General features: G+C 43.8%; 1 protein-coding gene across 1 annotated transcript in view; it reads right to left on the reverse strand.

The window, feature by feature from the left end:
• GNA12 (G protein subunit alpha 12) overlaps positions 1–8,417 on the reverse strand; it is a 38,705-nt gene extending 30,288 nt beyond the window's left edge. The window contains exon 1 of the mRNA XM_035130957.3: positions 7,665–8,417. Within this exon, the coding sequence (XP_034986848.1) occupies positions 7,665–7,988 (324 nt within the window). The 5' untranslated portion in view covers positions 7,989–8,417. The remainder of the gene's footprint in view (positions 1–7,664) is intronic.
• Between the last annotated feature and the right edge of the window lie 5,684 nt (positions 8,418–14,101).

Raw genomic sequence — 14,101 nt, forward strand, 5'->3', positions numbered from 1 at the left:
AGGAAGCGGCTACTAAGGAAAATAGAGAAGGATTGTCTTGGGTATGCAGAAGTAGTTGAGGAATTCTTGTTGAAATTTATGGCTCTACAAGTTCAGGCATTTCAGAGGAAAAGTGCAGTCCTTACCAAGAACACTACACACATGACGATAAACCCATGAGGAAATAAACCAGATTTCAGCTCCTAAGGTTACACACTGCCAACTGACCACTAAAGCAACAGCTGCTGACCTTTGTTAGTCCAAAGGCTGCATTTGCTGATGACTTTGATCTAGCAAGTTAAATTAAAGTCAACTTTAAAACTGCATTGGAGAGTAAGGTCCATTGAAGATAGAGGGATTTACTTCCAAGTAACCATTTATACAATAGTACTGCATGAGTCATGTGATTGTCAGATGTGCTCATTTAGGTGTTTTATACACTTTTCTATTCCAGGTGGATATACTGAACTAACAGAGTCAGTGTATTCCCGACACTAGCGCTTCTCATAAAAAACTGCCCTGAAGCTTAGCCTTGGTTAACAAGCAAAACCATCATTAACCAATGACTATTTACTTAAGCCGAAGCAAAAATGATGTTTGGGAAGCCTGCCCCATAAAATGCTAGGAAAAACTACAACTCTAAACCATTGCCTGAACTAAATGGAAAAGTAAATTTTGGATTAGGGGATTACATTCAGCATTTTGTTAACTGTGTGCCTTCTCTGTAAAAGAAAGATTTAAAAAGACAGGATGATACAAGAAGAGTTTCAAAAACAAAAATAATCTAAATGATATGCAAGTATTGCCATTGTTTACCAATTGCAAGTATTACCTGGGTGTATGAATGCATTTCTATAATCTGTAACACCTAAGAAATAGGGAAGGTTTCAATAATTGGTAACTCATGATAAAAAAATGATGTTCTAAAAAGGTAACATTAAAAATTGAATTCAATTTAATTTTTAAGCTTAGCTTAATATGTTTCTCTTTTAAAAGGAAAGCTGGTTTAATATGAACTTAAATTCAAATTTATAATTTCATGAAACTGAATTTATGATCCCTTCATGAAATGGTGCTTCTCTTTGAAGAGAAAGAATGAGGAAGAGAACATCTTCATCAGTCATTACAAGAGTACAAGTACAGTACTGTACAAGAGTTCATATACTATGGTTTGATACTGCGCATCAACTAGCAAGTCACTAGAATTCAGGTGATGATATCTTATATCTCACCAGGATCACCCATTGAGTCCATGCAAATCTTGCATTTCTGTTTTGTGCCCAGTTACCGGAGCTCTGTGTTATGTTCAATTCTGAAACTATATGTAGTATGGACATTAATTTACCATAAAGTGGAATAACACTGTTTTGTTCCATATCCATCACCACTCCCTTCTACAACAAGTATTACCTTGGTGTATGAATGCATTTCTATAATCTGTATTTAACACCTAAGACATGTTACAGCCCTATTTTATGCATATTTCCCTGGAAGGGAGTTCCAATTTGTTTGGTGGGACTGGTTGCCAAATAAGGATGCACAGGATTCAAAACTTAGCTTTCAAGTAAGCTTTCTTGGTTAGAATTCTTTCATGTGCATACTATCTGTAAGCAAACACAATTCTATAGTAGCCTACATAAGAATTTTGCTGATGGGTTACATAATGGCTCTATTTGGCTAAAATCTAATACAGTCTAATTGTTACAGTAACCAGACAAAACATATGCTTGTTAAGGAAGTGTGAATTTATAAATGGACAACTGGATTTAAACTGTTTTTTCTTCTTAGTGATTTAAATCAATCCATCCACTCACTTTTAAGTTATTTTTCTCTATATGGATACACATTTCATCACTGTCAAATGGAAGCACATACAAAATCTGTGAAAGTACTAGAACAGCAGTATTTTCTTTGACAATGACAGATGGCCATTCAATTCAAAAAGTCTGCATTTTTTAAATAACAGCAACTATTTTCAAACCCTGAAGAACATAATACAAACACCTATCTTCTTTACACAAATAGTCATTAAAATATCACAGTAAATAATTGTGTAATTAATCTTAATGAGGTACTGTAAATGAAAATGAAATTCCCCTAGAAGGCCTAAATGCTACTGTACTGCTTGCTAAAGTGAAATACTTCGCAGCTTCTCTTCTAGGGTTTAATGTTAGGGATAATATTGATGAATAGTTCAGTGAATGGGGATAAAAATGCAGAGTGTCAACAACAGAACCACATAGGGTTGTTGTTTTTTTCTTTTAAAAAGAGCCGTTAAAAAATAACAACAAATGCTCGGTTACATGTTCGCTTAGGACAGTAAACAAATCAAAATTCCATTAGTCAGCATATACTTGCATGTTTAAGAGCAACTGAAAAATGTATCTGAAGAAGTGTGCATGCACACAAAAGCTCATACCAAAATAAAAACTTAGTTGGTCTTTAAGGTGCTACTGAAGGAATTTTTTAATTTTGTTTCGACTCAGACCAACACGGCTACCTACCTGTAACTTGAAAAATGTATCACACTTGCTACTTGAGCCAGTGGTGTTATTTAAAAAAACACAATTCTGATAATAAAAATCAAATGAAACTATAGAACTCCAATGTTCACTGTCATAAGCACAGTCTTAAAAGGCAAACACTACATCACACCATGTCAGAATACACAATTTTTGCTTTTATAATACCAATACAATAGCTCACAACCTGATAATGCTCTTGCACATGACTTCTATAACACAAATTGTCTTGTGGAACGATACTATACTCCTATCCACTTGCATGTTACCAGCAGAAATTCAGTGCCACATCCACAGCTCCTCACATTTCTGTGCCTAAGTCACAAGCAGACAATAATACAAGGTGATGTGAGAACAAGATCAAGATGTGCCTGTACCAAAGGGTTGTTGTTGTTGTTTAGTTGTTTAGTCGTGTCCGACTCTTCATGGCCCCATGGACCAGAGCACACCAGGCACTCCTGTCTTCCACTGCCTCCCGCAGTTTGATCAGATTCATGTTGGTAGCTTCGAGAACACTGTCCAACCATCTCGTCCTCTGTCGTCCCCTTCTCCTTGTGCCCTCAATCTTTCCCAACATCAGGGACTTTTCCAGGGAGTCTTCTCTTCTCATGAGGTGGCCAAAATATTGGAGTTTCAGCTTCAGGATCTGTCCTTCCAGTGAGCACTCAGGGCTGATTTCCTTCAGAATGGATACCGTAGGTTTGATCTTCTTGCAGTCCATGGGACACTCAAGAGTCTCCTCCAGCACCATAATTCAAAAGCATCCATTCTTCGGCAATCAGCCTTCTTTATGGTCCAGCTCTCACTTCCATACATCACTACTGTACTGGGAAAACCATAGCTTTAACTAAACGGACCTTTGTAAGCAAGGTACTAAAGGGTACCGCCTTCATTAACTCCAGGATGACAACTTCTCCCTCCTTGTCCTACTGATGGTTTTCTAAATCCACTCATTTAAAGCTACCCTTCAGTCCACTGCTGTATTTGAGCATGAATGCACCTGCTTTCATTTTACCTTTTCCTTGTTTCCTCTTCAACTGTTCAGTCCTCATCCCCTTATTTCTTACAGCTAAACTATGTTGCTGGGTTTTAGAATTATTATTTCTAAAAATAATATTATTATTCTCTCAGTATTATTTCTAGTTTATGCCAGTCCTTCTTAAGGTCTTCTTCCCATTTATAACCTCCTTTAGCACAGCAACCAACCAACCAACCACCCATCTTGCTCCTTATCGTGATTGCTTGGTTTCAGACACAATTTGCCCACAATATGATTATGAACACATTTTTCAGAGCAAATTTATACAGTCATACCTTGGTTTAAGTACGCTTCGGTTTGAGTACTTTCAGTTTAAGTACTCTGCGGACCTGTCTGGAACGGATTAATCCACTTTCCATTACTTTCAATGTGAAAGTTCGCTTCAGGTTAAGTACAGACTTCCGGAACCAATTGTGTACTTAAACCAAGGTACCACTGTATCCTTATTTCCAAGTAGGGGCTTGTTTTTCTAGGGCTGTGCAACATTCAAGAACACTGTGAGAATTACCACAAACATATAAGTAATATTGTGGCAAAGAAGAAGAAAACCAACTTCTGACACCATAAAAACTAACATGTTTATTATGGTATTAGTTTGTAGAGAAGAACATCTGATAAAGGAGGTTCTTGGCAATCAAAGTCATGCTGTAAAGAATTGGCTTTGTACAGCAGCAGAGCTTTTTTAAATGAACCTAACGAATAATGCAACTCTTCAGAAGCATTATAGTTGTCAAAACCAATAGCTTAGAACCTGCTTGCAATATTCAGGCTTATATTGTCTGTACAACAGAAAATGTGGATTCCTAGTACCTTTAAAGTTTTTAACCCTGAAGGCTGGGGAGCAATATCTAAAAACAAGTCTGTGCAGTTGGCAGGGTGTGCATATCTTGCTCAGTTCCTTGTTCTTCCAACTCTACACCTCCCCTCTTTACTTACTAGTACTGTATACGGTATATTCTAAGACAGTAACATTTGCAAGATGGCTAGGTTTGAGTTGAGCTGAATTTGTTCTGAGGTGGCTGGTGGGGACATACTGAGTCCACATACCATAGGTTCAACACCTGTTATTCTAGATGTCATTTTAATACATTGCAATTAGCAAGCTCAGCTTCAGTGACCTTTCTAACCAGGTTTGCAAACTGTAATTTAGAGCATTGCACAATCAGCAAGAAGTCTGGTACATATACAATTCTAAGCACAGCTAAGTTCAAAAAATAGAAGGGAGAGGGAGAACATAAGAGGAGGAAGAAATAAGCTTAGCTTTCTATGGTTAAAAACTGACTGGCACAGGTGTAACTGCCCAGATTAATAATTCCTTAGCTCACTTTAGCCACACATGTGCATTTTCACTCAACTCTAAACAGAGATGGGCAATTTTCATCTATTTCATTTCAACACATACATTACTGGTGACCTGTGGATGAAAGCAGCCAATATTCCACATTCTGTCACTCTTAGAAACACGGATGCTGGAAGAGGACACTGACTGTCACAACTCCTAAAATATGCAACTCCTTCCCCATAGAGGTATGCCAAAAATTGTTATTATATAGCCATTTGCTGGAGATACATTTCCTTATCCTGGCTTTCAACATTTAAGTAGTATTAATTTTGTGAGACCATCTCTATTGTCTGAGGTACAGTCTTCAGTTTGTTTTAAATTGTTTTATTGAATTTGAATATGTTTTGCTTATATGGTTGTAAGCTACACTGGAACTGTGTGATGAAGGGTGGGTAAACTCCTTCCCAGGGAGTCTATATACTTGGTGATGGCATAAGTTTCTATCATCCCATCTTCCAATTCCAGAAACTTGGAACTGGGCCCTTCTCTGCTTCATGTCAGTCTTTGTAATTTAGACAGGAAGGTGACACCAAGAGGTAATGGAGGACACCATTACTCCTCACATCTGGACATACCAGAAAGGGAAATCATGTAATCTGCAGCTCCCACATAATTCCATTTGAACAACAGACAATCAAAACATTGAAACACAGCCATAATCTGGGAGGTGTGGGACAGGGCTATTCAGGATGCATAGGAGAAAAAGAGGGAAGAAACGAGAACAGGAACACTGAGAGAAATTGGCTTCCAAATATTGGTTTTACACAGCTATTTCAAGAATTGAAATAATGGCCTGGTTTGTACAACACAGTAAGCTAAACTGCGGCTCACTGAGACCACACAAATACATGGCCTTCCAGAGAGCTTGCAGTTTCTTTGCTCCTTCCCCAGTCCTTTTTTGTTTCTATTCTGAACTAAGTAATGGTTTGGTTTACCATGTTGTCCAAACTGGAACTTATGGTTAGGCTCTCTTTCTCATTAACCATGATCTGCAGGCAACAATAAACCATGGCTAACAATGAGAGAGCTTAACCATAAGTCCTGGTTTGGATGACATGCTTAGCTCTGTGAGGGACAGGAGCCAGAGAGGAGTAAAGCAGCTGTGAGCTCCTCTCTGGGAGTCCATACATTTATGCAATCCTGGTAAGACATGGTTTGGCTTATTCTTTTGTGTAAACCAACCCAAAGGATACAAAGTTACAGTATATGAAGCATCGCAGGGGATGGACTAGATTACTCTTTGGGTCCCTTCTAACTCTACAATTATATGATCCCAAGTACAGTGGTACCAAGAATACTGTTCCAAGAATAATTCAAATAAATTATAGTAAACAGGCTACTTAGGAAAAGCAATATAATGATACCTAGCATAACACCGACAGCCCATCTCTTTGTACCCACACTGGTATCACCTCCTCCTTACACAACTCCACCCGTCGCCTAGCTCTCCTACCTTACAGGATCGTTGTAAAGATGAACTGGATGTATATGAAGCACATACATTAACTTGTGAGGGAAAGTAGCATAATAATCATTTTATTATTATGACTTGACAGGCTACCTTCCATATATTCCTCCAGTTTATTTTATTAAATATACTTACAGCACAGCTTTCTAGTTATTATTCAAACCATTCAAAGCAACACAGATATTCCACCACCAGACCACCAGTTGCCTGCTTCTCATCTCCTACCTTAGAGTGTTATACACTGTAACTGAGGGAATACAAACACACTACTTTCCCTCAGCATCAATGCACACTAAACAGAATGCATAACAGCCTCACCACACTCATTCCACCCATCGCCTGGCTCCATCTCACAGGGCCGTAGCAGGGTTTATCCAATGATATGAAAAGTGCTGGCACTGTTTTTCCCCAGCCATCTGCTTCAGTACGCCTTGCACTCCCATTTTATTTCAACCTACTTATTCAGGGCATTCTGTACACCAGTCAAAAAAGCATTCTTAAGTCAATTCAAACCTTTGGCCCTCCAGATGTTTCTGGACTGCAACTCTTATCACCCATACCTATTGGCCATGCCGACATTAGAAAAGCCTTGCTGAAAATTTAATCATCATCATCATCATCAGGCCCAGGGCCCAGCTAGTCCAGCATCCTCTTCTCCCAGTGGCCAACCAGATGCCCCAATGGCAAACATGCAAGCAGAACCTGAGCACAAGAGCCCACTCCCCTCCTGTGTTTTCCAGAAACTGGTATTCATAAGCTCTGCTCCCTCAGGGACTGTGCAGCCAAAAAATAGCCACCATGGCCAGGAGCCAATGACAGCCCTTTCCTCCTCCACAAATTTGTCTAATCCACAGCCAGGCAAATTGGTGGCAATCTCTGGCTGCAGTGGGAGTGAGTTCTGTAGGCTGACTATGCGTCGCATGAAGAATTTGACCTGACTCTCCCAACATCCGGCAGTGTAACAACCAGGACGTGGGAGGCCAGGGTTCAAATCCTAACTCGGCAGTGAAGCACTCTGGGTGATCTTGGCCCTGTCACTGTCTTCCTGTCAACCTAAACCTACTTCAGGGGGTTCTTGTGAGGGGACTCTGCACACCCCCTTGAGAGGGAAGCTGGGATACAGACGTGGCAAGGCAAGCCAGCAAGCAAACCAAAGGGACCCCCTCCTCAAGGCTTAAGACACGTCACGAAAGGAAAAACGGGGCGAGGAGGGATGAGGAAAAGCGAAGCCGCTCCCTCCGAAGCATATGCCGTTTATTGAGGCTTACAATCCCACCCCAACCTTTTAATCTTTCTCCTCCTTCCCCCGCTCACCTTGAGGGCGTTCTCGTAGATCGTGGCCCTGAACTCCAGCAGCGCCTTCTGGTCGAACTCGCGGCCGTGGATGATGCGCATCTGCTTGAGGAAGGTGGACTTGCCGCTCTCGCCGGCGCCCAGCAGCAGGATCTTGACCAGGCGCCGCACCGAGCGCCGCTCCCGGGCCAGCATCGCGTCGATCTCGCGGCTGCGGCGCCGGGCCTCGCGCTCCGCGTCCCGCCCGCCTTCCTTCCCCGCTTCGCCCGGCGGCCTCTCGCCCCGGCCCGACGCCGCGTCGGCCGACAGGAGGCAGCGGCTCAGGGTCCGCACCACCCCGGACATGGCGGGCCGCGGAGAGAGGACGACGGCAGAGGAGGCGTCAGGCAGAGGAGCCGCGGGGGCCGCTCTCGGGCCTCGGCCGCCGCCTCAGAGCGGCGGAGCTAGCAGACCACCGGCCCGCCCATCGCCCCTCCTCACCCGGCGGCGGCGGAGCTGAAGGCGCGGCCCGCCGCGGTGGGCGGAGGGAGGAACCGGCCGCCGCCGCCTCAGCGATTCCTCCTCAGAAAAAAATGCTTCTCTTCCCTCCCCCTTACCCGTCAGAAAAGGGCGGGAAAATAAGCCCCTCGCGCGCCCCTGCACCCTCAACCGTCACTTGCCGGCCGTTGGCGTTCCCGCGGGGGGGGCGGGGGGGCAAACAGCGGGGCGACTCGCTCTGCCTTCGCTCTCACCGCTCGACTCGCCGCAGACTCTCGCCCGCCCCGCCCACTTTCTTCCGTACGCCCACCAGGCGGAGGGGCGGGGCGAGGCAGCGGGGGGGGGAAGGGCGGGCGGACGCACTCCCCCAGCTCAATGGGAGAGAAACATCTCTCGCGAAGTAGTCTCTCATTGGGAGACAAGTACGTCGCTCCAAGCCTGTCGGTGGTGGTTTTTTTTTTTTTTACCCCTTCCCCCTGTCGGCTGAACTCGCTCTGGACTAGGGGGCGGGGACTTTGTAAATTAAAACCCCGAGAGATTTATGGAGGGGGGAAAGAGGCGGGGTTAAGAGCCCCCGCCGACCAATAAGAGCCGTGGGGAGGAAAGGGAGGGGGAAGAGGATTAGTTCAGGAGGGGTTAAAAAAAAAGGAGGCAGAAGGAACTCCTCCTCTTCAAGGGAGAGGTAGTGGGAGGAGTTTTCCCATGCTGAGAATGGCAGGGAAGCTGACGGCTTCGCTCATTGGATAGGACGTTGGAGTGACGTCAGTCGGGAAAATCATGAATGGGAAAAGAGAAAGAGGGCGGTGCTCGTAGAGAGATACGTTCGAGGGGGCGGGGATAGCAACTCCCTGCTAAGAGACAGGAAATGCAGAGCAAGAGCAAGCCTGTAGGGAAGTCTGTCCAGGGTCTTCTGGAATATAGGGCATGATGTTGTAATGATCTGTATGTTTTAATAAATCTCATGCCTAGATAAGCATGTATTTTTTATATTGTGTTTTTATAATGCCAACTACCCTGAGATCTATATAGTATATGTATATGTAGCGTATAGTTAAAGCTATGGTTTTCCCAGTAGTGATGTATGGAAGTGAGAGCTGGACCATAAAGAAGGTTGATCGCCGAAGAATTGATGCTTTTGAATTATGGTGCTGGAAGAGACTCTTGAGAGTCCCATGGACTGCAAGAAGATCAAACCTATCCATTCTGAAGGAAATCAGCCCATAGCTGCCAAGTCTCCTGTTTTTCACGGGAAACCCCCGTATTTTGTTACCGTTTCCCGCTGTTATCCCGAATTAATTATATCCCGTAAAGCTCCTGCTGGTGGCCATGTCCCAGCTCTCAGCTGTCTGCGCATGGCTGTCTGGACATGCGCAGAAGCGATTTCTGGTGCCCAGACATGCAGACACGGACAGCCTGGCACTGGAAGTCACTTCTACGCATGTCTGGACATGCGTAGAAGCGACTTCCGGTGCCGCTCTGTCCATGTCTGGGCACCGGAAATCAGGCAGCGGCGGCACCGGTAGTCGCTTTTACGCATGTCTGGACATGCGTAGAAGCGACTTCTGGTGCCGCGTCGCTGCGTAAAAGTGACTTCCGGTGCTGCGCTGCCTCTGGTCCTGTATTTTTCTATCTGAGAGTTGGAGGGTATGAATCAGCCCTGAGTGCTCACTGGAAGGACAGTTCCTGAAGCTGAGGCTCCTATACTTTGGCCACCTCATGAGAAGAAAAGAACCTGATGTTGGGAAAGATGGAGGGCACAAGGAGAAGGGGACGACGGAGGGCGAGATGGTTAGACAGTGTTCTCGAAGCTTTAGGATGGGGCACCAAACTTTGTCCTTGCTCAGGGGTATTACCAAGGTCCACCCCTGCCCTAGCCTACCTTACAGGGTTGTTGTGGGGATTAAATGAGGGGAGAACCACGTACTCAACCTTGAACTCCTTGAAGGGAAATTTGGTATAGAAATTCAACAAATGTTGGACCCAGGTGGCGCTGTGGTTAAACCACTGAGCCTAGGGCTTGCTGATCAGAAGGTCGGTGGTTCGAATCCCTGTGACGGGGTGAGCTCCCGTTGCTTCGTCCCAGCTCCTGCCAACCTAGCAGTTCAAAAGCACGTCAAAATGCAAGTAGATAAATAGGAACCACTACAGCGGGAAGGTAAACGGCGTTTCCATGTGCTGCTCTGGTTCGCCAGAAACGGCTTTGTCGTGCTTGCCACATGACCTGGAAGCTATATGCCGGCTCCCTCGGCCAATAATGCGAGAAGAGCGCGCAACCCCAGAGTCGGTCACGACTGGACCTAATGGTCAGGGGTCCCTTTACCCTTTACCTTTAATCCATGTTAGTGGTTATGAATATGGGGCTAAGGAACATATTCACCCCTGATTAGCTCTGGAATAATGGGGTGTGATATTTTGTGATGCCTGCTTGAAGAGCAGGCAGTATTTTGCCAACCACAGTGTGTTGCTTTCTATGTAAGTCCCCCCCCCCCCCGAATCTCCATGCAGGAAGAGAAATGTGCTCCACAAACTGCCTGCAGAAACTTTTCTGTCTCTTTATCAAATAATAAACTCCTTCAATGCAGTCTCCCTTTGTGGTCATGTACAATGCATGCTGCCTCCTCCACTATCTCTAGAAATCTACCACCCCATCCATCAGGTACCACCATTTCTGTAAAAGAAGAAAAAAGATGAAGACTTCTGGAAACAAAATACACCCTTATATCCAGGAGCAAAGAGCACTCCCAAGCAGCCCTATATATTTGGGAGAGTTCTTTCTCACTAGAGCTAGTGTAATGAAATATCTCTGCACAGAGAACTTGGTAAACACGTATAATGAGCAAATATACTGAAGTTGTCTGCCGTCACTCTGTTCAAAAAAGAGCAGCCCAATTGACCAGAGGATTCAAAGATCTTCCCTGAAAATAAAGGCTGAAACATTTGAGACTTTTTAGTTGTTTTTTTTTTGGGGGGGGGAGGGATGGAAGCGACCAAGCAGGGCACAGGATAGGTAGAAACTATGTTATAGTGGGGAGAAAATAAACAGAGGGACATCTTTCACCTTCTTGTGATTCCAGAACTGAAGCTCACCCAGTGAAACTTACTAACAGTAGATTTGGGTAGACAAACAAAAGCCATTATTCACATGGCATGTGATTCATCGATTCATCTGTGGAATCCTTTGCCACAAGAACACAGAGATGGCCACTCTGCATCTTGTGGCAATGGATTTCATAGACAGATTACACATTGTGTAATGCTACACTTTGTTTTAGCGGGGGGGGGGGAGAGGAAAAAAAAAGAGGATTGTTGGAGCTGTAGGGGGGTTAAAGGAATGCCCAGAAAAACTGGGGGCTGTGTCTTACAACACTGTGAATCATTCTATTTTTGTCTTATAATTTTTCCATTCCTTTACCCCTCTTTTTGGTAGCTGAAGGTGTCTACAGCCCTCATGTCTCCAACCATCTTTGAGCTGAATGATTTTTTATGCAAAAGTAACAAGATGCTGAAATATCTGAAAATAGATGGATTTTGTTATAGTCTAAGCCCCCAAGGAAATCTGAAGAAGTGTGTATGCACATGAAAGCTCATACCAATGACAAACTTAGTTGGTCTCTAAGGTGCTACTGGAAGGAATTTTTTTTTTGGACTATGTCACACCAACATGGCTACCTACCTGTAACCCCCAAGGAAAATTATCTCTTCAAAAAATAGAGAGGTGACATTAAATTTCAAATATAGATTATACACCTGCCAAATTGTATTGTTTAAATGAATGCTTACCAGCCACTTGCTGGATGGAGAGGGATCTAAGAGATGAGGAAGATATCACCATATGTGGTGGCAATGCCCAGCAGCACAAGATTTCTAGGTAAATCTCTTTCAAACAGTACCAGAAGACTCTTTCAGGTGGTTTGTGGTCTGGTGAAGACTCCAAAATCTCCTGTAATGACTTTACAAAGTTCTTTGCAGATAAAAGCTTTGGAAGAAGGTAGACTCCACTGTTGGGGCAGGGCAGGGCAGGGCAAGTGTCAGAGCTCTGCCTAGCCAGGTTATAAGTGGTCAATTCCAACCTGTTACCTCTGAGGATGTGGACAGGCTGCTTGTATGAGTGAAACCGACCACCTGTCTCCTTGATCCTTGCTCATCCTGTAGGGCTTGGGGCAATGGGCTTTGTGGGGTGGTCAATGCTTCCATCTGTGAGGGAGTCTGGGATTATTAAACCACTTCTTAAAAGAACATCTTTGGACCTGACCATTATGACCAATTATCGCCCAGTCTCAAATATTCCATTCTTGGGCAAAGTAATTGAGCGGGTGGTTGCTGAACAACTCCAGGCACATCTGGAAGATGCAGACTCTTTGGATCCCTTCCTGCTTGGTAAGATGCCTGTTGTAACAACATGCCAAATAATAATAATAATAATAATAATAATAATAATAATAATAATAATATCCTGTATGAAGAATGTGAGCCCCATATATATATATATATATATATATATATATATATATATATATATATATAAACATCCTGCATTCATGTCTCTTCACACTCACACGGGTATGGCATGACCAGTCCTGCATAGGAAATGGTAATAATCAATAACCACCAATTGTTTTAGTTATAGGTAGGTAGCCGTGTTGGTCTGCCGTAGTCGAAACGAAATTAAAAAAATTCCTTTTAGTAGCTGAGTAGCACCTTGAAGACCAACTAAGTTTGTCATTGGTATGAGCTTTTGTCTGCATCTGAAGAAGTATGCATGCACCCAAAAGCTCATACTTAGTTGGTCTCTAAGGTGCTACTGGAAGGAATTTTTTTACATACTTTGTTTCACCAATTGTTTCTGGAACATGCCTTCTTCGGGTGGGTAGTGACAGCTCAAAGCCACTAAGTGGCACTGCTCTCCAATTTTTAAAGTACTCATTCCAATTCTGCATCCCCTGATTTCTTGTTGCCAATGCTTTTGGTCGTTCTATTACACCTGTTTATTATAGATGAAAACAAACCTCATCAGTGGCTGCTGACCGCAATGTCTGGGCTCTGCCTCCAGTGTTGGAGGCCGTCTGTGTCTGAAGCATGTGGCTGGCTTCAGAATACTGGATTAGACACGCCCTTGGCCAGATCTGGCAGAGTTGTTCATATGCTCTTACACCCAGCAGTTGGGTTGCTGACTGGGCCCTGGCAGCATTGGGTGAGCCAGGGTGGGAGCATTTGCCATTTCAAAATCCCTGCACCTCTCCTTACTTTCAAGTAAACATACATAGGATCATGCTACATGTATAGCAGCCATATAGATGTGAGAGATCTGGTTTCCAAATCTATTAATAAATGAAATTGATCCCAAATTAAATGCCTCTCAAATCATCATCATCATCATCATCATCATCATCATCATCATCACAAAAATGCAAAGTAAAAACACAAAATACATAATAAAAACAAAAACAAAATAAACCAATAAACCCCACCTCTTCCACAAACACATCTAAAAGGACATAGACTGCTAATCAGTCCAAGGTCTAGTTGAAGAGGAACATTTTCAACTGGCACTTAAAGATATATAATGAAGATGCCAGACAGACTTCCCTGAGGAGAGTGTTCCACAGATTGGGAGCCACTGCAGAAAAGGCACATTCTCATGTGGGTCTGGTTCTGTTCATATGGGGAGAGGCAGTCCTTGAGGTATTGCAGTCCTGAGCCATGAAATGCTTGATAGGTCCAAACCAGCACTTTGAATCAGATCTGGAAACTAATTGCATACCTTCCAACATCTGGCTGATCCAAATCAGCGTGCTCGCGAGGACTGTACTTTAAAGATCACCCCTTTTCCTTCTACATGGCTAGGGCAAAGTGGAACGCCTCCAAAGGGGAAAGAAAGAAAGAAAGGAGGAAGAGAAGAAAACCCTGTGCACTTTTGCACATGCACTGGCCGCTGGCAAATGTGGTGAGCAAATGGGTGGGGGCATATGAGAATGCAGGAA

The sequence above is a fragment of the Zootoca vivipara genome, chromosome 13, assembly GCF_965207765.1.
Source record: "Zootoca vivipara chromosome 13, rZooViv2.hap1.1, whole genome shotgun sequence".
Lineage (NCBI taxonomy): Eukaryota > Metazoa > Chordata > Lepidosauria > Squamata > Lacertidae > Zootoca > Zootoca vivipara.